This window comes from Ranitomeya imitator, chromosome 8 (assembly GCF_032444005.1).
Source record: "Ranitomeya imitator isolate aRanImi1 chromosome 8, aRanImi1.pri, whole genome shotgun sequence".
Taxonomy (NCBI): Eukaryota; Metazoa; Chordata; class Amphibia; order Anura; family Dendrobatidae; genus Ranitomeya; species Ranitomeya imitator.
The window spans coordinates 160,597,591-160,623,355 of NC_091289.1; the positions used below are offsets into that span (position 1 = coordinate 160,597,591).

The 25,765-nt window shown below is 47.6% G+C and overlaps 1 protein-coding gene across 1 annotated transcript in view; it reads left to right on the plus strand.

Moving 5' to 3' along the window:
* The first annotated feature begins 593 nt into the window (after positions 1-593).
* The window catches only part of CNN3 (calponin 3), a 35,784-nt gene continuing 10,612 nt past the window's right edge, over positions 594-25,765 (plus strand). Inside the window, exons 1-2 of the mRNA XM_069737693.1 lie at positions 594-766; positions 25,140-25,261. Of these exons, the coding sequence (XP_069593794.1) occupies positions 710-766; positions 25,140-25,261 (179 nt within the window). The 5' untranslated portion in view covers positions 594-709. The remainder of the gene's footprint in view (positions 767-25,139; positions 25,262-25,765) is intronic.

Sequence of the window (25,765 nt, forward strand, 5' to 3'; positions counted from 1 at the left end):
GCGCGCATGGACATGCGTTTTGTTGCGTTTTGTGACGCATGCGTTTTTTGGGCGTGTCAGGGCGCAGAGGACGCTGCTTGTTGCATTTTTTTTGCACTAGAAAAATGAACGCATGCGTCACAAAATGCTGCGTTTTGCATGCGTTTTTGCGTGCGTTGTGCGTTGCGTCGCCGACACAGCACACAACAACGCAAATGTGAACGTAGCCTAAATAGTTAAGCTGCTGTAAAAAACGCACTGTACAGGGGTGACAAGTGAGAAAGAAAATCTGGGTGAAACTTTGATGTTTCATATTTTGTTATCAGATGAGAAAAACCGAAGAAACTGTAAATCAGTGAATCCGCCATGGCTCAGTATTCAGGGCGCAGCCGGTTCTTCAGCCTCAGAGCTGAAATCCACACTCTCTCCCGGGGCAGGAAGGGTTAACGATGGGAAAGTCGCATCCAGACAAACAATCCAGCGACAACCAATCAGAGAACGCTTTCACTTTATTCCCCGCCTTCGTACAACAGCGCTGGGTTCTCATTGGCCGAGGCGCTTCATCCCTGTAAACAGAAGAGTCACGCCCCCCTCTGGTGGAGGACACGCCCCCTCGCGATCCCTTGTGGGCAGCAGACGCTAGAAGGTTCTGTTCGCGCCGGTTCAGTGTCGGAGCCGCCGCAGGAGATCAGTGACCGGAGCCGCGTGCGACAGAGGACAGGGCGCAGAAATGGCCAACTTCAACAGGGGACCGGCGTACGGGCTGTCCGCGGAGGTGAAGAACAAGGTGAGTCCCGGACCGTTACCCCGGACTGGGGGCGTCCTGTGAGCATGTTGGGAGTAGTAGTGCGGCTGGGTCCGTGCAGTAAGCGGCCTCCTCCTCCCCGGGACGTCCCACCCCGCAGCGCCGGACCCCGAGCATTAGCGTTCCTGCTGCGGTTTTTTTTCTCTAGCAAAACCGCAAGCAGTGAAATGTGTGATGTTTCCTCAGGAGCCGTTCACACTTGTCTCCGGTGCAGCAGACGAGGCCGCGGTCTCCTCTCAGGGTAGATTTGTGGCAGATTCCCGGCCGCGGCTCCAGGGTCACTGTGTGACGTCATGCTGTGCCCTGTAGTGCGGACAGTTCTCGGGGTTCTGATTTTATGGAAATCGCTTCCAGTTGGTGCAGAGAGGTTTTTCCCCAACTTTTTACAGTTCCTCGTCCTTGCTCTGTTGGAATCCTGCAGGAGATGTCGCGACATAAGAGCCGGTTATGTCTCCCGCAGGTCGGGGCCTCCGGTCTCATCGGTCCCGTTACCTCCGTGCTTTTTGGATTAAAGTGGCTTTAAAGACAAAATCTAATGTCAGCGAGACTGTAACTGCCTGTATGTGGGGAGCACCGACATTGGGGGCGGACTGAGGGGGTTATGTGGAGTCGGCAGCTGTGGTCCATCAGCGGAGCGGCCGGTGATGGAGGGGTCGGTGATGGAGGCGCACAGAGGGGCTAGTGATGGAGGGGTCGGTGATGGAGGCGCACAGAGGGGCTAGTGATGGAGGGGTCGGTGATGGAGGCGCACAGAGGGGCTAGTGATGGAGGGGTCGGTGATGGAGGCGCACAGAGGGGCTAGTGATGGAGGGGTCGTGATGGAGGCGCACAGAGGGGCTAGTGATGGAGGGGTCGGTGATGGAGGCTCACAGAGGGGCTAGTGATGGAGGGGTCGGTGATGGAGGCGCACAGAGGGGCTAGTGATGGAGGGGTCGGTGATGGAGGCGCACAGAGGGGCTAGTGATGGAGGGGTCGGTGATGGAGGCGCACAGAGGGGCTAGTGATGGAGGGGTCGGTGATGGAGGCGCACAGAGGGGCTAGTGATGGAGGGGTCGGTGATGGAGGCGCACAGAGGGGCTAGTGATGGAGGGGTCGGTGATGGAGGCGCACAGAGGGGCTAGTGATGGAGGGGTCGGTGATGGAGGCGCACAGAGGGGCTAGTGATGGAGGGGTCGGTGATGGCGGCGCACAGAGGGGCTAGTGATGGAGGGGTCGGTGATGGAGGCGCACAGAGGGGCTAGTGATGGAGGGGTCGGTGATGGAGGCGCACAGAGGGGCTAGTGATGGAGGGGTCGGTGATGGAGGCGCACAGAGGGGCTAGTGATGGAGGGGTCGGTGATGGAGGCGCACAGAGGGGCTAGTGATGGAGGGGTCGGTGATGGCGGCGCACAGAGGGGCTAGTGATGGAGGGGTCGGTGATGGCGGCGCACAGAGGGGCTAGTGATGGAGGGGTCGGTGATGGAGGCGCACAGAGGGGCTAGTGATGGAGGGGTCGGTGATGGAGGCGCACAGAGGGGCTAGTGATGGAGGGGTCGGTGATGGAGGCGCACAGAGGGGCTAGTGATGGAGGGGTCGGTGATGGAGGCGCACAGAGGGGCTAGTGATGGAGGGGTCGGTGATGGAGGCGCACAGAGGGGCTAGTGATGGAGGGGTCGGTGATGGAGGCGCACAGAGGGGCTAGTGATGGAGGGGTCGGTGATGGAGGCGCACAGAGGGGCTAGTGATGGAGGGGTCGGTGATGGCGGCGCACAGAGGGGCTAGTGATGGAGGGGTCGGTGATGGCGGCGCACAGAGGGGCTAGTGATGGAGGGGTCGGTGATGGCGGCGCACAGAGGGGCTAGTGATGGAGGGGTCGGTGATGGCGGCGCACAGAGGGGCTAGTGATGGAGGGGTCGGTGATGGCGGCGCACAGAGGGGCTAGTGATGGAGGGGTCGGTGATGGCGGCGCACAGAGGGGCTAGTGATGGAGGGGTCGGTGATGGCGGCGCACAGAGGGGCTAGTGATGGAGGGGTCGGTGATGGCGGCGCACAGAGGGGCTAGTGATGGAGGGGTCCGTGATGGCGGCGCACCAATCGGCCGGTGATGGAGGGGTCCGTGATGGAGGCGCACAACCGGCCGGTGATGGAGGTGTACTGACCAATGATGGAGGTGCACAACCGGCCAGTGATGGAGGTGCACTGACCAATGATGGAGGGGCCAGTGATTGAGGCGCAGCGGCCGGTGTTGGAGGTGCACAACCGGCCAGTGATGGAGGTGCACTGACCAATGATGAAGGGGTCAGTGATGGAGGGGTCAGTGATGGAGGGGCCAGTGATGGAGGCGCATCGGCCGGTGATGGAGGGGTCGGTGATTGAGGCGCAGCGGCCGGTGTTGGAGGCGCACAACTGGCCAGTGATGGAGGTGCACTGACCAATGATGGAGGGGTCAGTGATGGAGGCGCAGCAGTCAGTGATGGAGGGGTTGGTGATGGAGGGGCACCGGCCAGTGATGGAGGGGTCGGTGATGGAGGCGCACTGGCCAGGGATGGAGGGGTCAGTGATGGACCGGCCGGTGATGGAGGCACATCGGCCGGTGATGGAGGCGCATCGGTCAGTGATGGAGGGGTCAGTGATGGAGGCACACCGGCCGGTGATGGAGGGGCCAGTGATGGAGGCGCATCGGTCAGTGATGGAGGCGCACCGGCCGGTGATGGAGGGGTCAGTGATGGAGGCGCACCGGCCGGTGATGGAGGGGTCAGTGATGGAGGCGCATCGGTCAGTGATGGAGGCGCACCGGCCGGTGATGGAGGGGTCAGTGATGGAGGCGCACCGGCCGGTGATGGAGGGGTCAGTGATGGAGGCGCATCGGTCAGTGATGGAGGGTTCAGTGATGGAGGCGCACCGGCCGGTGATGGAGGGGTCAGTGATGGAGGCGCATCGGTCAGTGATGGAGGGGTCAGTGATGGAGGCGCATCGGTCAGTGATGGAGGGGTCAGTGATGGAGGCGCACCGGCCGGTGATGGAAGCGCACCGGCCAGTGATGGAGTCGCACCTTCCTACGTCTCCCCTCTGTAGAGGGTGAAGGTGTTGCTGGGTGATAATTCACTTTGCCTCATAGTCTGGGAATATTTTAAGGAGCGAAAACGAAAAAACAACATAAACCTCCCTCCTCGTTCCCCTCTCACGCCCCTTCCCCCACCACATTCCTGGGGCATTACCTCATGGCTTCTGGGCAGGGGAAGCATCCAGTGGAGTGGGCTCCGCACACAGAATACTCATTGTCTGTTTCCAGCATCTCCAGCCAAGCAGCAGAAGCACAAAGACTTCGCTGCCGCTGGTTTTCACATTTCAATAATCCCTTCAGCTCCTCCAAGACACACGGCCATTTTCTCCAGCTCTGTCCGTTATCGCTGCAGATGGGCAGAAACCATGACGGAAGAACTTGTTCCCTTTTTTTTTCTGTTTTCCATGGTGCGACCATCTAGATCATGGGCGTCCATACTTTCCCCTCCTTCTACAATAAGAGAAAAACATCCAAAGTGTAAATCTCCTGGCCGCCAATCCGACATCGGCTGACATCTTATCTCTTTGGAAAGCTGAGATTGGATCGGTCGCCTAATGTTCCATCAGTTTTGATACTTTGTATCCACATCCCTTTAATTAGTAAATCTATTGGATTGTCTGCAGGGGCTACATGGCCTCAGCTCGTTTCTGCCAACCTATTGGAGACAAACAATTATATTTTTCCAGTGTGGATCAGTTCACTCACATGATCACACAAGGAATTCATAGTTTTATATTTGTTTGTTTTTATTTTATGTTTCTGCTGTGGATCTGTCAGGATTGGCCCCGCTGGCTGATTTCATGTAGAAAGCTGCAAGAATAAGATGATCCCTTCTTGTTGGACACTTTCAGCTGTAAAGTTACAATGTAGCACAATCTCCGTAAACTTTGCATCAGATTTTTCTGATACTTTGAAATATATTGTGTCCGATCAGAAAAGTCTCGTTCTGTTCCGTAATCTGGGTGACGATCCTTATCACACATCACTGATGTGGTCACCCAGCTTTCCTAGTCTCCTGAATGCCTCTTGGTATAGGGGAGCTGGAGATATTGCTGTATATTTGATAGATTTGGCCTGTATGTAAACCAGCTGACAACCTCCGTGGAAGCAGTACTGTGACTGTTGGTTATTAATCAGATTTTCCATAATTTGATAAGCAGAATAAATGTCAGGATAGGCCTAGTAACAGCTTGTCAGGAAGGGGTCATTAAGGAGCGGGGGTGGGGCACCTGCTTGAAATGCTGCGCCATTGCCCCTACGCAGCGTGATCTTTCTTCTGTATTGAACACAATTAAATCCTTCTCTGGGATTTCTGCTGGGGGCTCATGTTTCGGGGGATGGAATCCAATGTCTCAGCAGCAGTCCATTATGTCTGTTCTCACTGGTGCTGGTTACAGGCCTCTTGTACTGACGGAAACGGATTGATCATATTTTGATTATTTTATCATTTTTAGAGTAAATAATATACGTTTTTCTAGGACCCGACACGACTCTTCTTTTAGACTCTGTTCACATGCGCAGTTATCAGTTTGTAATGGATCCATTAGTTAAATAACGCAAAATACAAACTAGATGTATAATAAACTGAGAAAACAGATGCACGCCTTGGTTTCCGTATTTCTTTCTGTTTGCATTAGATTTGTCTTTATTAAAGGGAACCTGTCACCCCGTTTTTTCAGATTGAGATAAAAATACTGTTAAATAGGGCCTGCGCTGTGCGTTACAATAGTGTATGTAGTGTACCCTGATTCCCCACCTATGCTGCGAAATACATTACCAAAGTCACCGTTTTCGCCTGTCAATCAGGCTGGTCAGGTCAGGTGGGCGTGGTGACATCGCTCTTTTCTTCCCCAGGAAAATGGCCGCGGGATGCCGCGCGTGCACAGATGGAGATCTCGGCGGCCATTTTCCTGAAGCCGAGATGCGATCTCCATCTGCGCACGCGCGGCATCCCGCGGCCATTTTCCTGAAGCCCCGTGCAGCAGAGCACTCCATCTGCGCATGCGCGGCCCCAGGAAGATGGCCGCCCCCACCGATGACAGGGGTAATAGCGCAGATCGCTCGCTGTTTCTTCACGTGCGTGCAGTGGATTCGTCACTTGGACATGCGCACACCACTACGCCACCAACGGAAAGCTGGGGAAGAAACAGCGATGTCACCACACCCACCTGACCTGACTAGCCTGATTGACAGGCGAAAACGGCGACTTTGGTAATGTATTTCGCAGCATAGGTGGGGAATCAGGGTACACTACATACACTAGTGTAACGCACAGCGCAGGCCCTATTTAACAGTATTTTTATCTCAATCTGAAAAAACGGGGTGACAGGTTCCCTTTAAGGTCTCTAAACACTTTGTGTCCTGGGCATGTGCAGTGCTTAAAAATAATAATAAATAAAAAAAATGGATCTGTTAATGGATGATGTAACAGATGATTGTCAGTTATCATCATAATCATCATCTGTTATGATCTGTTTCCCATAGACTTCAATGTAAAAAAAAAAAGGATCTGGTTGCTATGTTTTGTTTTTTTTAAATTTTTACAAGCAAAAAAGTTGTGTAGACTTACCGTAATAAAGATCGATTTTTATAGCTGGATTCCAAACAAACCGAAGATATTTTAGGGCCTTTCCATCAGCATTCAAAAGACTGAATCCTGTACTGGAATCTTTTTATTTCCATTTTTGTCATCTCGAGGCAGATTACTACTGTACATGTGAAGATGGTCTGGGTGAGAACTTAGGAAATAACCTATAAAGCTGGGGCATCAGCGGCACGTTTTAGTGACATTGGCCCCCAGTTACTTCTATTTTTGCTCATTCTTTAATGCTTTTTTTTGTCTCTGCAAGATGTTGAGTCCGCTCTTTCTGGAGAACATTGTAATGTATCAGGGGTTTTAGGAATCGAATACTTTCTTGTATGCCTGATGTCGGTGCCATCAACCAGGTTTCACAATATCCCTTTAAATGGACTGGGCTGATATATGCACTCTGGAAATGACTGACGTCCCTGGGGGCCAGAGGTCATCTGCCTTAGTGATGTCCTTACTACTTCCGAGGATTCGTTCACACAGCAGTGTGAAAAAGATTTAAAAATAAATATTGTAAATGAATAGAATGGATCCTCTGCTGTATTTATTCCCCACCGGTCTGCTGGAATCCCTATTCATTGGGGGCATTAGATGGGTTCTAAGGCCACTGATTGGCTGCAGGGTTCACATTTTATCCCAGAAGGGACAATCATAAAGTCCTAAAGTTTTCTAACTTTTTTGAAATTTTGTCCTAATCTTTGTACTTGTCAATGAGACCAAGTATGATCTTTTTTTTTTTTTTTTGGTCTTATTATAACATCTCGGTGGACTGCTAAGAGAGGAGCATTCTGCACTGACATGTCGTCTGTTACAGAAGATAATTATTTTCATCAATCTCTTCTATTACCTCTTGAGCTGTTCCTGTTATTCACCCTAGAAATTAATAAATTCATTGATAACTGCGAGTTACCCGTTGGGAGGGTGTTCTTGCCCAATCGGTGCTGCTTGTGTCAGGGTGTGGGGACACGCCCCTTTAAAGGGTAAGAATGACTTCCAGTTTATTGATAAATGTCTAGGATCCGCACAATGCAGAGATACGAGAATTATTGTTTTATGATGAGTACGAGTGTTTGCTAAAACAAAATCCAGGAGTGGGGAAAGGCTCTCCTTAATGGGGTCTCTGGGGAACTACTAGTCTGCATCTGTTCTGAGGACAGCGATGGTCAAAAAGTTCTAGAAAAGCCAGGATTGGCATCTGATTCCTTCTGGACCTTGGCTTGACGAAGACCTAAACCAGATGGTGCCCTGTAGCTGTGAGACTGCGATGATGTTTGTGTGGATGCGGTTTTGAAGACTTCTAAACAATGGATTTGGAGAATACACGCTGACAAATGATCCATGTCTGAACATGGTGCTCACAGGTACAGGAACGTCTGTGGGTTCCAAGCATCTATACAATGACTTTTCGGGTTCACCAAAGGTAGCACGTCACCTGTAAAGAGCAACCGCCATTTTCGTTTTTATTGCTTAAGTTGAGAGAATAAGAAACTTTGTAACATATCACCAGAGAAATCTTTTTTGAATCGTGAACCTATAAATTCGCAGGAAACCTTTGTCTTCAGTGAACACAGATTTTCTCATTACAGAGTTGGTGCTCATAAATTCTATGGAGAATTGTAACTGTGGTTTCAGTAGAACTTCTAGCAGACTGTCTGTGTCCACCTCCCCCAGAGACTTCTAAAAGCGTCAGCTGCCATTTCCTGGAGGAAATCTTTCTTCAGTGAATATAGATTTTACCCCTGGATTCAATCCAATAGAAGAAATAATTTCTCTAATAAGATACTTTATGAAAATAAGCTAATTTGTGAGTGATTGATTTCTGAAATGAAAACGAGAGTTAAGCAGATGGATACCTGGAATGTTGTGTTCTCACTTCATCTTTTCATTTCTGGAGTCTGTTCTTAGAAACGTGTTTTCCCTGAGGGGGTTGAAGAAGACAATGAGCTTTCCATTTAGACCACATGTCCAATAAGGAAGGCAAAGGAACCGGTTCAGCAATGGAAAACGTAAAACCCTCAGCTGGGCTGGAAAAATTCCAGGAGGCAAGTTCATCTTCACTGGTGGCAACCAGCTGTCCAGACCGTGCTCAGTATAGATGTCGTTGTGTGAGGAGGGTCTCCTGTCCGTGGCATGGAAGGTGGTCTTTGGTATTTAAAGTGCCACTAGACCGAAAGCTGTTATGGCTGGTACAAATCTAGGGTTCTCCAAGGTTCCCAGCACTGGAGATATGTGAAATGGGGCCGATGATGGGGGCTGGGATTATTCTGGACCTTTTTATCCATTATCCTTTCTTTTTTTTTGCACATATACAAAGTTGAGCCACTTTCTACATCGTCTTAAAATGGATTTATTTTATATTTTTTTATCGCAGAGTAACTGTGAATCCTGTATCTAGCGGAGTGCTCTGCAGAAATGTTACAAATCCCTCAGAGCTCCGTCTCCTGATGGCTTCTCTGTTCTCCCCCCTCCTGTCTCTCAGGGTTGGTGATAGCAGGATGGAGGGGGTTCTACACCGAAATGTTGTGGACAGGAAACCGTATTTCAGAGAGCTCCAAAAACAGGTTCTAGACTAGGAAAGAACGTGGAGAGCAAATTACATTACTGGAGCTGATGCCTGAAAGTGAGGAGATCCAGTACTCTGAACAGACTCAGACCTCCATCCAGCCTATATTACTGGGAGAGACCATCCCATAAGTGAAATATCTGAAACTTGAATCAGGCGGCAAGTTGCATATCAGGGGGATCAGTAAATGAACGAAGATGCAGATTGAAAATTAGTATATTATATAGAGTCATTACAGACGGAGTGATCTATTTCAAGTGTTTATTTCTGTTAATGTTGATGATTATGGCTTCCAGCCAATGAAAACACAAGTCATTATCTCAGTAAATTAGAATACTTTATAACATCAGCTTGAAAAATGAATTTAAAATCTGAAATTGTTGGCCTACTGAAATGTATGTTCAGTAAATGCACTCAATATTTGGTCAGGGCTCCTTTTGCATCAATTACTGCATCAATGCGGCATGGCATGGAGGCGATCAGCCTGTGTCCCTGCTGAGGGGTTATGGAAGCCCAGGTTGCTTTGATAGCAGCCTTCAGCTCGTCTGCATTGTTGGGTCTGGTGTCTCATCTTCCTTTTGACAATACCCCATAGATTATCTATGGGGTTAAGGTCAGGCGAGTTTGCTGCCAATCAATCACAGTGATACTGTTGTTTTTAAACCAGGTATTGGTACTTTTAGCAGTGTGGACCTCGCTCACTACCCCAAAAATCTTACTCCTTAAGGGGGCTAGAGTATTTGTGGCAAGGCGCACACAGAGGTGTACACCACTTATAAGGGGTGTTCCTGATTCACAAAGAGGGGTGCAACTCTAATCACACTCCAGGCCATTTTCTCAAGAAGAACGACGTGAACAATGTGAAAATTAAATTACTGCTTTTTATTTATTTTATTTTTTTTGCTAAAGCTTACAATATGAAAAAAAAAAAAAAAAAAAAAAGCCAACCCTTTTTTTCTTTAATACCTGCAACACAATGACCTGATATAAACAGGTAATTTTCTGATGGCACATTACTTTTATCAGCGCTTGTCTATTTATACTTTGGATTCTGATCACCGATTCCATCGTTTGTAATAGAATGGGTGAAATCTGCAGCATTTCCACAATAAAACCTCCAGCAGATCAGTTCTGGGTGCTCTCCCCCTCTTAATCTCCTGACTGTAGACCCTTTTTTCTTCTCTAATATCCTCCTAGCGCAGCTGTATTTCTCCATTCGGATACGTTGCCTTCTTCTAGGTGACCTTACGGAGCCTCGTGCTGTGTGAACTGGAATTTCTGGTTCTGATCTTTGTGCCACTTTTTTTTTTTTTTTACCCCAAACATCTCAAATTCTTATGAATCTAATAACGGTAAGGTCTCTTTTATGCAGTGAATGTCCATGAGACAGATGATGAGATCTTCCCTGGTCTGTTGGACAAATACATAATATATATATTTTTACCTGCATCTTTTAATATATAATGTGGGTCTCAGGAGGATGGCGGAAACTGTGTTTTTCAGTCGGGTCATTAATCAATGAACTGCATTAAAGTTGTCTACTTGTCATAAATAAGGGGGAAGGTGGGTGGTCTACTCTAACCTACAGACATGACCCAGCTGTGGTCCAGCTGATCCCATAACTGGCTATACTGGTGGAAAATCTGATAACCTAATCATCCTGTTTTATGGTCGTACAACCTGCCATCCAGAGGTTCGTGCCAATAGTTGGTGCTACATCTACCCCTATATGACTCGCTAATCTGGTTGATAAAATTTGGATCTTGTTTGGGAAGATGTATATAATTTTTTTTTTTTTTAAATTTATACTTTCGGGTGCATTACCAATCACTGGCTCTGTAAATAACATCTAGGCCTCGCTGGAGGCTACAACACTGGTACTATTAAAATCCCAAAGCAAATTAAATTGCATCAAAAGTAATAAATGACCCTGCGGGGGGTAAGAACCAAGCCCCTCCATGGCTGCCCCTTGGACATGGCGGTCTGAGGCCTCGGGTGCTCTCTGCTAGATCCTTCTGCACAGCTGCTACGTGTAGTGTTATTGTGTGAGACCTAATCCCCGGCTCGGCCTCTTTCTCATGGCAGCGCCTGTTAAGCAGAGAGATTTCGGGATATTTAGCTAAACGTTTTGGACTTATCTTTTGTATTAAGGAGATTTATAGCGGTATAATTGGCTGCAAACTGAATTAAGACGATTGTATGTGAAGCGGCACAAAGAATAGGCCTCCCCTGTACATGGAGGACAGATCAGATTGCAGCCTGTGATGTCCTACACGTCCTGGCAGATTGCAGGCTCAGCCGAAAAGGGGCAGATGCTTCCATTGGGTTATTGTTCTCCTCGTAACAAGACGTTATGGTGTTCTCATACGACTAGGTGCCTGGATATTTCCCACATCAAGACGTACAACTTTCTCTAGTCCATTTCCTGCTACGGTCTCCATTTTGAAAGTTTTCATTTGTGGTGACCCAGATATATTTCTTATCCTGTTAGGGCTCCTTGAACAGAATTATTTAAGAGCAGAAGCGTAGCTAGGGTTTCTGTTCAGGGGGGGCAAAGCTTCTGAGAGGGCCCCTAACCAGGTAACCTTGATTACAACTCGGTGACGCGCCCTAATACTGGAGAGAACCTCAGCAGATGACGGCGCTATTACTGAAGATAATATCTCTATAAAGACCAACATGGATATTACCGCCATATGGTCAGTGGTAAATACCAGTCCTACAGAACATATAAGAGATCACAGCACAGTTATAGATAATGTCTTACCGCTGACGTCCTTTCTGATGGAATCATTCACTTTTCCCGTCTTTTCCATCCGGCCCAGACCAACGACTTCTTCCACCCAGGACTCTGCTGCAGAGAATACAACAGACACTTTTCAATTCTCATATTCCAGCCCCATCACCATCTATTCCCAACCTGCTCAAACTCCTCATCCTGCTGATATCCCAATACTGAGCCGCTGCTGCCGTATGTGTCCATATTACTGCACCTGATACCCCACTACTGAGCCACTGCTGCCGTATGTGTCCGTATCACTGCACCTGAAACCCCAATACTGAGCCGCTGCTGCCGTATGTGACCCTATTACTGCCCCTAATACCCCAATGCTGAGCCGCTGCTGCCGTATGTGTCCGTATCACTGCACCTGAAACCCCAATACTGAGCCGCTGCTGCCGTATGTGTCCATATCACTGCACCTGAAACCCCAATACTGAGCCACTGCTGCCGTATGTGTCCGTATCACTGCACCTGAAACCCCAATACTGAGCCGCTGCTGCCATGTGACCCTATTACTGCCCCTAATACCCCAATACTGAGCCGCTGCTGCCGTATGTGTCCGTATCACTGCACCTGAAACCCCAATACTGAGCCACTGCTGCCGTATGTGTCCGTATTACTGCACCTGATACCCCAATACTGAGCCACTGCTGCCGTATGTGACCCTATTACTGCCCCTAATACCCCAATACTGAGCCGCTGCTGCCGTATGTGTCCATATTACTGCACCTGATACCCCAATACTGAGCCGCTGCTGCCATGTGTCCGTATTACTGCACCTGATACCCCAATACTGAGCCGCTGCTGCCGTATGTGTCCGTATCACTGCACCTGAAACCCCAATACTGAGCCGCTGCTGCCGTATGTGTCCGTATCACTGCACCTGAAACCCCAATACTGAGCCACTGCTGCCGTATGTGTCCGTATCACTGCACCTGAAACCCCAATACTGAGCCACTGCTGCCGTATGTGTCCGTATCACTGCACCTGAAACCCCAATACTGAGCCGCTGCTGCCATGTGACCCTATTACTGCCCCTAATACCCCAATACTGAGCCGCTGCTGCCGTATGTGTCCGTATCACTGCACCTGAAACCCCAATACTGAGCCGCTGCTGCCGTATGTGTCCGTATTACTGCACCTGATACCCCAATACTGAGCCACTGCTGCCGTATGTGACCCTATTACTGCCCCTAATACCCCAATACTGAGCCACTGCTGCCGTGTGTCCTTATTACTGCACCTGATACCCCAATACTGAGCCACTGCTGCCGTGTGTCCTTATTACTGCACCTGATACCCCAATACTGAGCCGCTGCTGCCGTATGTGTCCCTATTACTGCACCTGATACCCCAATACTGAGTCGCTGCCGCCGTATGTGTCCCTATTACTGCACCTGCTGTGTGATTCACTGTGCCCTGTAAATTCTAAAGCACCCCTCTATAATACAGTAATACCGGGTGCAAGTGCCCTAGAAAAGTGCCCACATTTTGCCCCCTAGAAAGTAATATTGCCCTCTGTGTGCCCCTTTGATAGTCACAGTAACCAGCGTTCCCCTATAACAATAAGTGCCCACATTACATTTAATAATGTCCCGAGTCTCCCCCTGTACAGCTCCCCTATACACAGTGTGATGCTCTTATACACAGTATAATGCCCCCTCACTGTATAGTACCACCCACACAGTATACTGACCCCTTAGTAGCCCCCAAACTGATGGCTCCAACACTATGATGGCCCCGTCACTGTAATATCCACACTGTATGATGGCCCCCTAGACAGCCTCCACATAGTATAATGCACCAGATAGTCCTCAATATAGTATAATGCACTCATCATATGCCTCCATATAGTATAATGCACTCCCCATAGGCCTACTCTATATTGAATAATGCACCCCCATAGGCAGACTCTATAGCATAAGGCAGCCCCACCCCATAGGCAGACTCTGTAGCATAAGGCAGCCCCACCCCATAGGCAGACTCTATAGCATAAGGCAGCCCCACCCCATAGGCAGACTCTGTAGCGTAAGGCAGCCCCACCTCATAGGCAGACCCTGTAGTGTATGGCAGCCCCACCTCATAGGCAGACCCTGTAGCGTAAGGCAGCCCCACCTCATAGGCAGACCCTGTAGCGTAAGGCAGCCCCACCTCATAGGCAGACCCTGTAGCGTAAGGCAGCCCCACCTCATAGGCAGACCCTGTAGCGTAAGGCAGCCCCACCTCATAGGCAGACCCTGTAGTGTAAGGCAGCCCTCCGCTTCTGAGCACCCGCACATCTCCTGACCGCGGGCGCCGAGCAGTGATGTCATCGCAACCCCTGTAAGCATTGGTGACGTCAGATGCTGAGAGAGGTATGCTGAGAGAGGGAGCATAATGCTTCTCTCATCAATGCGGCCAGCTGTATATATCCAGCCGATACAGCTGAACCTGTGATGATGGGTGGGGGCCCACTGCTGGCACCTTTCCCCCCCCCCCCCGTCTGCTCAGGGGCCCATAGGGGGGGCCGCAGTGCATGGAGATTGATTCTCCCTGTTCTGCTGATAGTTACTTTAGCTACGGGTGGGCCCCCTTAGAGTGTGAGGCCCGGGGCGATGGGCCCCCTCGGTAGCTACGCTACTGTTTAAGAGGTATTCCCATCTGAAACACTGTTGGCGTATATGATAAATGTCTGATGGATAATTGTCTGATCATTGGGACTCGCATTTGTCTGGACAGCTGGGCGCTGTGTTGTACCTCTGTTCAGTCCGTGCATATGTGGCGGCACGCGCCCCTCTTTCTCGCCGCACGCTCCCCTCTCTTGCATTAATTTTTTTTAAAGTTCTAAAAATCATCCAGCAGGATTGATGGATGGTTTTTTGAAATCTGGAAATGAATGAGGATGGGTCTTGATCTCTAGCTTGATGCAGGTCCCACCACTGAGATGTGCTTCTGTCTGTGTAAGGGCAGAGACGGACTGCCGTATTTCTCGTGCGAGAATCGTATTGTAAACCTCGTACTGGCTGTCGGCTCTGCTGACCTGAGCTTGACAGCTGCATAGTAATCCATCACGCTGTCTTGCTCAGGTCTGAAGGGTGCCAGGCCAGTCCGTGCAGAGCGATGCGATTCTCGCTCGAGAAATATGGCAGTCTGTCTCTGCCCGAAATGGAATATGCTGGCATGCTAAACATGCAGTCTGATCTGTGGATAGCAAGGTAGAGAGCAGAAGCTGAGCAGAATGATATATAGGTTTGTTTAAAAAAAAAAAAAAATTACTTCGTATAAATGTGTCCAGTGGGCGGTCCTACTAGTGATTGTGCGTGCAGAGATAAGTCATACAGACAAGACTGTCAATCATTGAGTAGTCCCGCCCACTGGCCTTTAAAAAAAATTAAATGTGAAGCTTTCCTTAAAGAACTATAGAGGATGGTAGTTTTTACAGAATTTTTGTATGTTGCTTGTTTGGAGAAAAGTGTTCTGATAAGTTTTTATATACTGCATGAAACCAGCAGCCAAATCCTCCAGACTGAGGTTGGGCAAGTTATTAGAAACGAGTAATGTTACATTTGTTTGTGGTTTTGTTACTTTCCGGGATGAAATGTATATTTGAGATCCTGAAATGAGCCGAACATATGGAGGGAATGCAGAGGGAGATTTTTGATAATATCATTTGTTTGGGTGGGGAACCATAAATTCCAGATTCCCCCCCGAAGCTCGGGAACTTGGTATACTGCATTCCATCTCATAGCTGGGTGGGATAGGTTGGTGGCATCTTTTGTACTATAGACAAAGTTGGGGCCCTGGGCAAAAGTTTAAAGTGGGGTCCCAAATGCTCACATATTACACCATCAGACAGAAACATTTCTATTGTATTTACAGGCGCTAAGTTCAGGCCGCTGAACGAGCGCGATCAACAATATTGAAGTCGTCCGACGCTTGTTTCCGGGCCTTAGGGTATGTGCACACGTTCAGTAATTGGCAGCACTTTGGACGCAGCACATGTCTGCTGGTGAATCCGCATGTGTTCATTGTACCGTGTGGATTCACTGCATCCAATACCTTGTACGGGTGAAATTTGTCTTGCGGAGACCAAGATAAATTGACATGCTGCAGTCTGGAAAGACGCACCACATGTCAGTTTCCACGAGTGAGCTGCAGGCATCTGTGCATGCATAATGGGCATGGGATTTCTCAAAATCCCATCCACTATGCTGTAACATCTGCCTGCTGCAAAAGTATGCAATGTCCAACCCGCAGCGTTTACTGACTGTGTGCACCTACCCTTACCCCACCTGAGGAAGAATGATTGGTTCAGATGGTCCTCGATACAGTATAATGCAGGTCCCATATAGTATAATGCACTCCCCATGGTCATTCGTAGACTACAATGTAGCCCCCCCAGAGTATAATGCAGCCCAACATACACAGTATAATGCAGGCCCCACCCCCACAGTATAATTCAGCCCCCCCCACAAACACACAGTATAGTGCAGTCACTCCCACTCTTGTGCAGCACGCACACACACACGCACTCACACTATTTACCTCTCCTCCGTCCCTCCCCTGCTGCTCTGACTTCTGCAGAGCATCTCACCAGCTCCACTGCTGAAAAACGCGGAGTCACAGGCAGAGAGGGAGCATCACATGATGCTCTCTCCTCCATCACTGCTTTCAACTTTATCGGCATCTATGTGCGATGCAGTGAGGGGGCGGTGACAGGCCCCTCTTACTCAGGGGGGCCCCATAGCGGCCACTGGCTGGGGGCCCTAGGCAGTTGCCTGGTCTGCCTGCCCCTAATGCTGGTCCTGATTATAGAGAACGTCCAGCATAGGGGGAACGAGATGGTCTGTGGCTTGACTTAATGGTGTTATGATATGACTTGGTGGTGTCTCACTTTAGAGATCCAACTTTTCTTGACTGTCCCGACTAGTTTTGTTATAATTGACTTGCTTTACAAACATGGCCCTCTTTCCAATGTTTCATCACTTGTCATATGACTCTCCTGCACGATCGCAGTCCAGGAGCGATCACGTGATTTTTTTTTTTTTTTTTTAAACAGTAAATTGTGTGGACATGGGCTTATCAAATTTGCTGCTTTGGGCGGGTTCTCATTGGTTGGTGGCTTTTAAGTGAATAATTTCTAAATACAAGTTGTATTTTACATATTTACAGGATTTGTTTTATGTTTGACCTTGAGTGTGAATTTGCCTCTTGTTCCTGTAGGACCTTGACAGCTCAAACATACCAGTACTTCCTTCATCTTGGTTTTCGTGACGTGTCAGACATATTAACAAGCATTTCTCTTGGTGTGTTCCTCATGTCGCTAGTTTAATTTCTACTATTTGCAAGTCGTCTCTCTAATTTATTTTTCGCTTCCATTCTGAAGTTTTATTGGCTCCCACTGCCCCGAACGATTAGATTCTTGCATCCACTATCGGCCCACTGCAACTTAACTTGACCTTGGTTACTGTACTTTCCTATCTGACTGCCTGTCGGGAAGCAGTCCCTTCTTGTTGGCACTTACCCCTCCCACTATGGGCTAGTCCCAAACTACATCTGTAGCTGACAGATCTCCTTCATAAATGTTATGCATTACATTTACATACATTAAACATAATACAGCTATAATGCTTACCAAAATCTATCTTGCCCTATGGTCACTACCTTTTGTCCTAAAATCTAACCTATGTCTTACTCTATATAATTTATACCTTATCATATCACAATACACAGTAAATACCGCAGGACATAGTCCACACGTCACATGACGCAATATATGTATACAAACAAATTACGATCATTTACATAAAGCGATTGATGTCTGCTGTCACGTTCCTACCCCTGAATAGTCCACTAATCTTATAGTTACTGGAGTTTTGGGGTTCCAAAAAGTCCCTGTAAGACCTTACTAGAAGACCACTACTATTAAAGACCCCCTGTGAGAGTTGTGGTGGGAAACTCCCGCACGGCAACAAATTTTAACTGCCCGTTCAACGCATGGGCAGCAGTTACTGAGCTGGCAGAATCCTACTGCTGGGCCCGGTGAGCAGAAGAGAGGGGACCCTCTGCCGGCCCCCTCTGCTCATCGCACCCCATACGCCAGTAAGGGCAGTAATGCCCTGATGGCGGCCCTGGTTTACCCCATTGGAATTTTAGCATAGGGACCCAGGAGCTTAAAGTTGTGACACTGTCTAGCGCCAAACCTATTCTACAGCGTTGTCTTCCTTAGTCACTGGCGGGTCTTGGCATGGAAATCCAGTTCTGTAGCTTACTGCCCAGCGACAGTTTCATAAGAAGAAAGTTAATGTTTCAACAATGATCAAATTCTGCGAAATACAAAGTCTATAACCTGAGTTGATTATCATCAGAGGACGCTGTACGTGCAAAATATTACCAGTTGCCTTGCAAAATCCCACAAGGCGAGAGGGAGTAAAATGGATTACCCCTCCCGTACTGGACATTCTAGATCACTACACATTTGATAAGATTCCGTTTTTAATTAATTCTGCAGTCGGTTACATGGAGATCCCCTAATGCGGTAATATTGGACTTGACCTTCATATCATCGCATAAAACCCAGTACAGAACGAAACCAAGACGTTTGTCACTCTGTGAGAGCAAATGAACAAAAAAGGCAGCACTCTGTAGCGCCATAGCATGCAAATATGACATTTGAATTGCATTACTGCACTAGAAATATGACAAACTGAGAAAGCTTAGCGCAAAAATTGGCCAATTCATGTGCACCTGGTAACCACGGTAAGGCGTTACTCTTTTACCAGGACCTAGCACTGCCATTCCTCTCTTAGAATAAAGTCGTCATCTGAATGGGAACCCAATGTGAGTCCTCTCTATAGACTAAAATTTCTTTGTGAAACTCTGTGAGAGTCGGCTGCTGATGGAAGAATGTGGTTCGGCAGGTATCGCATGAGCATGAAGATGGAAACTTTTTTTTTTTTTTTTTCCTATAGAATTTTATGAAGCAGCACATGACCTCCATTTGCATGTGTGACCTGTAAGGTATATTCTGGTCTTGAATGTGAAATCCATTAAAGGAAATCTGTCATCAGGATTTCACCCTCCCCAAACTATATGCATATGTAGCTATTTCAAAGAAAAGTCCAGCAATCTTTACATGTCCAGTCCGTTCCATCATTATAGAGAAATCGGCATTTGAATTGATTTGCAAATAAGGCTGAAGAGCTATTTTTGATCTGAAGCCTCTGTCACTCCAGCTCTATTCCCAGCGCAGCTTCCTCCTGCTTGAGTGACCGCTCTTTTTCTTTAGATGACACAGCACAGAGGCTGTCAGTGAAGCAGCAGGAGATGGTAATAGAGCTGGAGTGACAGAGCCTTCCTATCTATAAATAAATCTGCTGCCTCCTTTGCATATCAATTCAAAAGCAGATTTGTCAGTAAAGATATTGCTGGGCTTGGGGTGGAATCCTGCTGACCAAGACAAAGCCAGCAATATCTTTACATGGCCAGTCTGTTACTGAGAAATCAGCTTTTGAGTGGATATGCAAAGGAAGCAGAAGATTAATTTCTAGATCAGTAGCCTCTGTCACTCCAGCTCTTTTCCCCGCAGCGCCGCCACCTACTGCTGCTTCACTGACCGCTTCTATGCTTTGTGATCTTGGGCAAAAGAGCCTTCACTCAAGCAGGAGGGGGCAGCCCTGGGAATAGAGCTGGACTGACAGAGGCTTCAGATCTACAAATCCTCTACCTCCTTTTGCATAGCAATTCAAATGCTGATCTCTCCTTATCGGACTGGCCGTGTTAAGGTACCGTCACACTTAGCGACGCTGCAGCGATACCGACAACGATCCGGATCGCTGCAGCGTCGCTGTTTGGTCGCTGGAGAGCTGTCACACAGACAGCTTTTGATTTTTGAAAGCCTTTGAGGGGTGGAATTCTCCTGACAGATTCTCTTCTAGGTTCTTCGTTTTTACTTTTTAGCTTCATGAACCCAAATCCTCTTGTCAAGGGTTCAGTCAGCTGCTGGCGAAGCTCATGGAATATTGACGTAGATGAAATGTTTAATTCTGGTGACCTGATCGGGGCAGAGGGGCTCTGACCGTGGGTGCTGCTTACATACGGGGACGCAGCCTTTTATGGCGAGCTTCTGAACTTCCCAGCCGTGGAACCGCGGAGGAACATTTTATAAGGTTTGGCGTGCGGCCAGCGCTGGCGGTGAAATCTGAAGCGGATTTTTCTTCTCTTAGCTCATGTGAAACTTTTCATTTTGGTTGCTTCATACAAAAAATAAAATGGTCTTTTCGAGGAGCCGCTGATTTTCCATATCCTTGAAACGGATTGTGTGGAAGAGGCATCTGATGGCTTATTAACCCTTCCAGGACACGTTCAGTGTTTTATGCTGACAAATTCTTACTGAGAATAACCTCACTGGAACATTGTATGTATCACTTAGAGATGCAATACCTTTTTGGCTTTTTATTTTATTGTTTCTATTGTTTATGGAACTTTTCATTATTTGCTACTACGCTATTTAGTTATTTCCTGCGATTTTTCTACTGGCATCTTTAAAGGGAATCTGTTACCAGGTTTTTACTATGCAATCCGAGAGCAGCATGATGTAGGGGCAGAGATCCTGATTCCAGGAATGTCACTTTACTGGGCTATATTTTGCTGTTTGAGTAAAATCAGTGATTTATCAGCTGGAGATTATCACTTACAGGACTAGGTGTCACGTTCCTCCTGGTCCAGCCTCTCCCCCACCAAAGATTAGCAGCTTTCTATCAATGCACAGTGTACACAAAAAGCTGCCAATCGGTGGTGTGAATGGGGTTATACGGAGCTCAGTATTCTGAGAGCTGCAGCAGAGAAAACTGTGATTCTATCACAACTGCTGCACCCAGTAAACTAAGTGATACATCACCGGAATAAGGGTCTCTGTCCTTACATCATGCTGCTGTCAGATTACATGGCAAAAACTTGCGGACAGATTCCCTTTAGAAGGGACTTTACATGAAGACAAGTCACAGCTATAGTTTTGAACTTGGTTTTGTGTGTATTTGGCAGAATAATACACACTTGACGAGTGACTGATATTTGTGCTTTCCTTCATATGCAAATGTCCTCTCCAAAGAGGAAGACAACTAGAAGTGTAGCGCCACCTATTGGATGTAGCCGTGCTAAAAGCCAATATCGTCTATTTAACAAGCCTTGCCTCATAACTTTAGATAAAAAGCCAACCAGAGACCCCATTTGCAGACATGTGCTTGCCCCCTCATCAGTGCAAAGCTTGAGATCTGATTTGGCTGGGTGAGATGACTCCGATAGGGGGTCAATAGGGGAATATTTCTTCTTGTGGAGAGTGCCACGCTGGCATAAGTCTTATGGAAGTATCTTCAGAGAATAAGACTAGAACTCTAGTACCGTGTATTGGGGGTAGCAATCCTGAAAGTCAATATCTACCCTTTAACGAGCCTTGCTACATGCGAGCGGAGGGTACACCCTACAGTAAATGGGCCAAAGTGCTGTTAGCTACCGGCAAGTGATCTGTGCTGGTTACATTTATTCTGAAGATCTTCCGAGCTTTGTAAAGTGTCAGTGCTCACTGATGGCACACAACGTGGTGTAAATGCAGTTAATTACCGTATATGATATTAATGAATGGTGAGATGAGATGTCTGCATGGGCAAAAACATGGCCAGTGGTTTATATTGACAAATGTAAAGAAATGCATCATGGCCGGAGTCATCATTATTGCTGCTTATACATAAAGGTACCTTCACACATAACGATATTGTTAACGATATCGTTGCTTTTTGTGACGTAGCAACGATATCGTTAATGAAATCGTTGTGTGAGACAGCGACCAACGATCAGGCCCCTGCTGGGAGATCGTTGGCCGCTGAACAAAGTCCAGAACTTTATTTCGTCGCTGGATCTCCCGTGGACATTGCTCGATCGGCATGTGTGACACCGATCCAGCGATGTCTTCACTGGTAACCAGGGTAAACATCGGGTAAGTAAGCGCAGGGCCGCGCTTAGTAACCCGATGTTTACCCTGGTTACCATCCTAAAAGTAAAAAAAACAAACACTACATACTTACCTACAGCCGTCTGTCCTCCAGCGCTGTGCTCTGCACTCCTCCTGTACTGGCTGTGAGCGTCGGTCAGCCGGAAAGCACAGCGGTGACGTCACCGCTCTGCTTTCCGGCCGCTGTGCTCACACAGACAGTTTGTTCAGCGACCAACGAACACCCAGCAGGGGCCTGATCGTTGGTCGCTGTCACACAGAACGATTTCATTAACGATATCGTTGCTACGTCACAAAAAGCAACGATATCGTTAACAATATCGTTATGTGTGAAGGTACCTTTATGTAGTTCAGAGCAGGAGAAGGACCTGGGTGTTCTGGTCACAAGGCTGTGGTCACATGTCCCGTAATCATCAGATAGAACCGATCCAGCAGCAATGAGGCAAGAAAACAAATACGCAGTCACATATTTAAACTGGATCAGTGTTTTGTTTTTCTTTGTTTTTTTTTTTTGTTTGTAACATTGAAGTGTGTGTGTGTGTGTATGTATATGTATATGTGTATATATATATATATATATATATATATATATATATATATATATATATATATATATATATATATATATATATATATATATATATATATATATATATATATATATATATATATATTTATTAGATAGGACTGGCACATGATTTATTACTTCCAAGGTTTTTAGGAAGGACCAGGGAAAATTAATTGTGGAGGCAATTCTGGCATTTAAATAGAAAAGGGTTCTTTCCAGTTAGAGCAGTGGGACTGTGGAATGCCGACCACAAGTGGTAGTAATGGCGGATACTGTTTATAAGGGAGCGGGATTATTTTTCTTCTAACAAGTAACAATAATCAAGTAATGTGTAACTGGTTGAAAGAGGTTGATTTTGAGAACGGCCTTTTCTTTTTCTGTTCTTTCCCATCCTGCGTGTACTGGCATGGTCGTGTCCTGGCGCACCTGATACCGCTATTATATGGTTACCAGATATTTCCTGAGTAATATTGCCTTGGAAAGGCGGTCTACAGTGTGTCTGGAGTATAGAAAACCATGGTGGCATCAACTAATGTTGAAATACTGAAGGCAAGCGTCACATCCGCTGTGGAGTCTGCATCCTTATAATGTGACTGCTCGTTGTTTTACTTTGTATTATAAAGTATCTTCTGGTGTTACATACATCAGTCGCTGCAGTTTTGATTGGTTGTTTGGCTTTATGGATAAGTAATGGCCTCTGGCAGCTTGTCTGATTTTGCTGATTAAGTGATGAGTAAGGGTACCGTCACACTATACCATTTCGATCGCTACGACGGTACGATTCGTGACGTTCCAACGATATCGTTACGATATCGCTGTGTCTGACACGCAGCAGCAATCAGGGATCCTGCTGAGAATTGTACGTCGTAGCAGATCGTATGGAACTTTCTTTCATCGCTGGATCTCCCGCTGTCATCGCTAGATCAGTGTGTGTGACACCGATCTAGCGATGCGATCCAGCGATGCGCTCGCTTGTAACCAGGGTAAACATCGGGTAACTAAGCGCAGGGCCGCGCTTAGTAACCCGATGTTTACCCTGGTTACAAGCGTAAAACTAAAAAAAAACAAACAGCACATACTTACATTCTGGTGTCCGTCAGGTCCCTTGCCGTCTGCTTCCCGCACTGTGTCTGCCGGCTGTAAAGTGAAAGCAGAGCACAGCGGCTGTGCTTTCACTTTCACTTTACGGCCGGCAGTCACTGAGTGCGGGAAGCAGACGGCAAGGGACCTGACGGACACCAGAATGTAAGTATGTGCTGTTTGTTTTTTTTTTAGTTTTACGCTTGTAACCAGGGTAAACATCGGGTTACTAAGCGCAGTCCTGCGCTTAGTTACCCGATGTTTACCCTGGTTACCCAGGGACCTCGGCATCGTTGGTCGCTGGAGAGCTATCTGTGTGACAGCTCCCCAGCGACCACACTACGATTTACCTACGATCACCGCCAGGTCATATCGCTGGTCGTGATCGTAGGTAAATCGTATAGTGTGACGGTACCCTTAACGTGCTTGGATAAGGTGTTATCTGAGCATGCTAATGTGCTAACCGATTGTTTTCTGTGTTCTCAAAAAAATATGTTCGAGTCCCCACAGCTGCACGTCTCACTCCTGTTTGACAGCTGCAACACATGCAAGGATTGTCTGTTTGTTAAGCAATCCCTGCATGAGTTAAGGCTGTTGAACAGCCGCGGGGGCTCAAACATATTTTTCGAGCACGCCGAAGACATTTGGTTAGCACCCGAGCATGCTCAGATAACACCTTATCAGAACACGTTCGCTCCTCACTACTAATTATGCATTAATAAACCAATGTACTGTGCAGGCTCAGCCGAGCTGTTGGTCTGATCTTTCCTGCAATCTTCTGCATGCTGGCCGCCTTATGCTGCCCATAATACTTACATGTTTCCCTTTACCTAAAATCTGCCTTTCGAGCATGATGTGGCACCTCTATTCTATGCCTGTTACACAATGTCCGGCTGATGACTATAGCTGATATGCTACTGTGATAGTGTAGTATCACTAGTGGCCCTCATGGACATTAGATTAATATCCAAACCGCCAATTTTTGTGGGGACCGTCCAATCGTTTAATGTGTGTGGGGCCGTCCTGATCCTATTGTTCCCCTAGGTGGCAAGTCTCCACCAAATTTGTGTGGAAAAGCCTTACTCCACGCTCCCTACAGAGAACGCTTGAAAACTTGGTTGGCCGTATGGGAAGTCGGCAGAAATGGCTGTCGGACAACCACTATCTAACGGGTGCCTTTGTAGTCAATGATCTGCTTTTTTCTTTGGGTTCCTGAATGTGTTGGAACTTCTATTAATTTATGGCGAACACGACAGGAGCCTAAAGGGTTATTCCTATCTCCAAGATCCTATCCCAATATGTAGTAGATGGGATAATAATGTTAGCAAATCCCTCCAATTAGAAATGTGGTCTAGTTTTTCTGATTTGCGATGTCTCTCTCCTCATGTGCAGGCATTGCAGGACCTTAGGTATCAATGGTTATGTCCACTGATATAGTGACCGCTATCTGCTAGTGGTCATAACCATGGATACATAAGGTCCTGCAATGCCTGCACATGAGGAGAGAGACATAGGGGGCGTTTGTGAATATTATCGTTACACCTACTACATATTGGGATAGGAACTAGGAGATGGGAATACCCCTTTAACTACTGCACTTGGTTGAAGTGTGGAGAATAACAGGGTAGCGGTCACCAGGATCTAGGCCTGGGTAGTAGCAGCATGATGTATGTATATCCTATATAGTATGGAGGATCCATGATGGCTTCTCAATGTAGGGTGTTCTTCATCTCTTCTTATGCAGATCGCCCAGAAATATGACCCTCAAGTAGAAGATGAGCTGCGGCTATGGATAGAAGAGGTCACCGGGATGAGAATCGGTGAAAATTTCCAAGTCGGACTGCGGGACGGTGTCATTCTGTGCCAGTAAGTAACGTACATACCGTACATTGTGCTTCTATGCCCAGAGTCCAGCTATACTGTGGGGTCCTAGGGGCCTGGAGCAGGGGTGGTAATCACGGTGGTCTTACATGGTACAAAGGCTTCAGCTGTGCTGGTGACTGCAGAAGGTGGGAGACTTGTCTACCTCGCTAACAGTAGCACTGCTGGTGACTGCAGAAGGTGGGAGACTTGTCTACCTCGCTAACAGTAGCACTGCTGGTGACGGCAGAAGGTGGGAGACTTGGCTACCTCGCTAACAGTAGCACTGCTGGTGACGGCAGAAGGTGGGAGACTTGGCTACCTCGCTAACAGTAGCACTGCTGGTGACTGCAGAAGGTGGGAGACTTGGCTACCTCGCTAACAGTAGCACTGCTGGTGACTGCAGAAGGTGGGAGACTTGTCTACCTCACTAACAGTAGCACTGCTGGTGACTGCAGAAGGTGGGAGACTTGGCTACCTCGCTAACAGTAGCACTGCTGGTGACGGCAG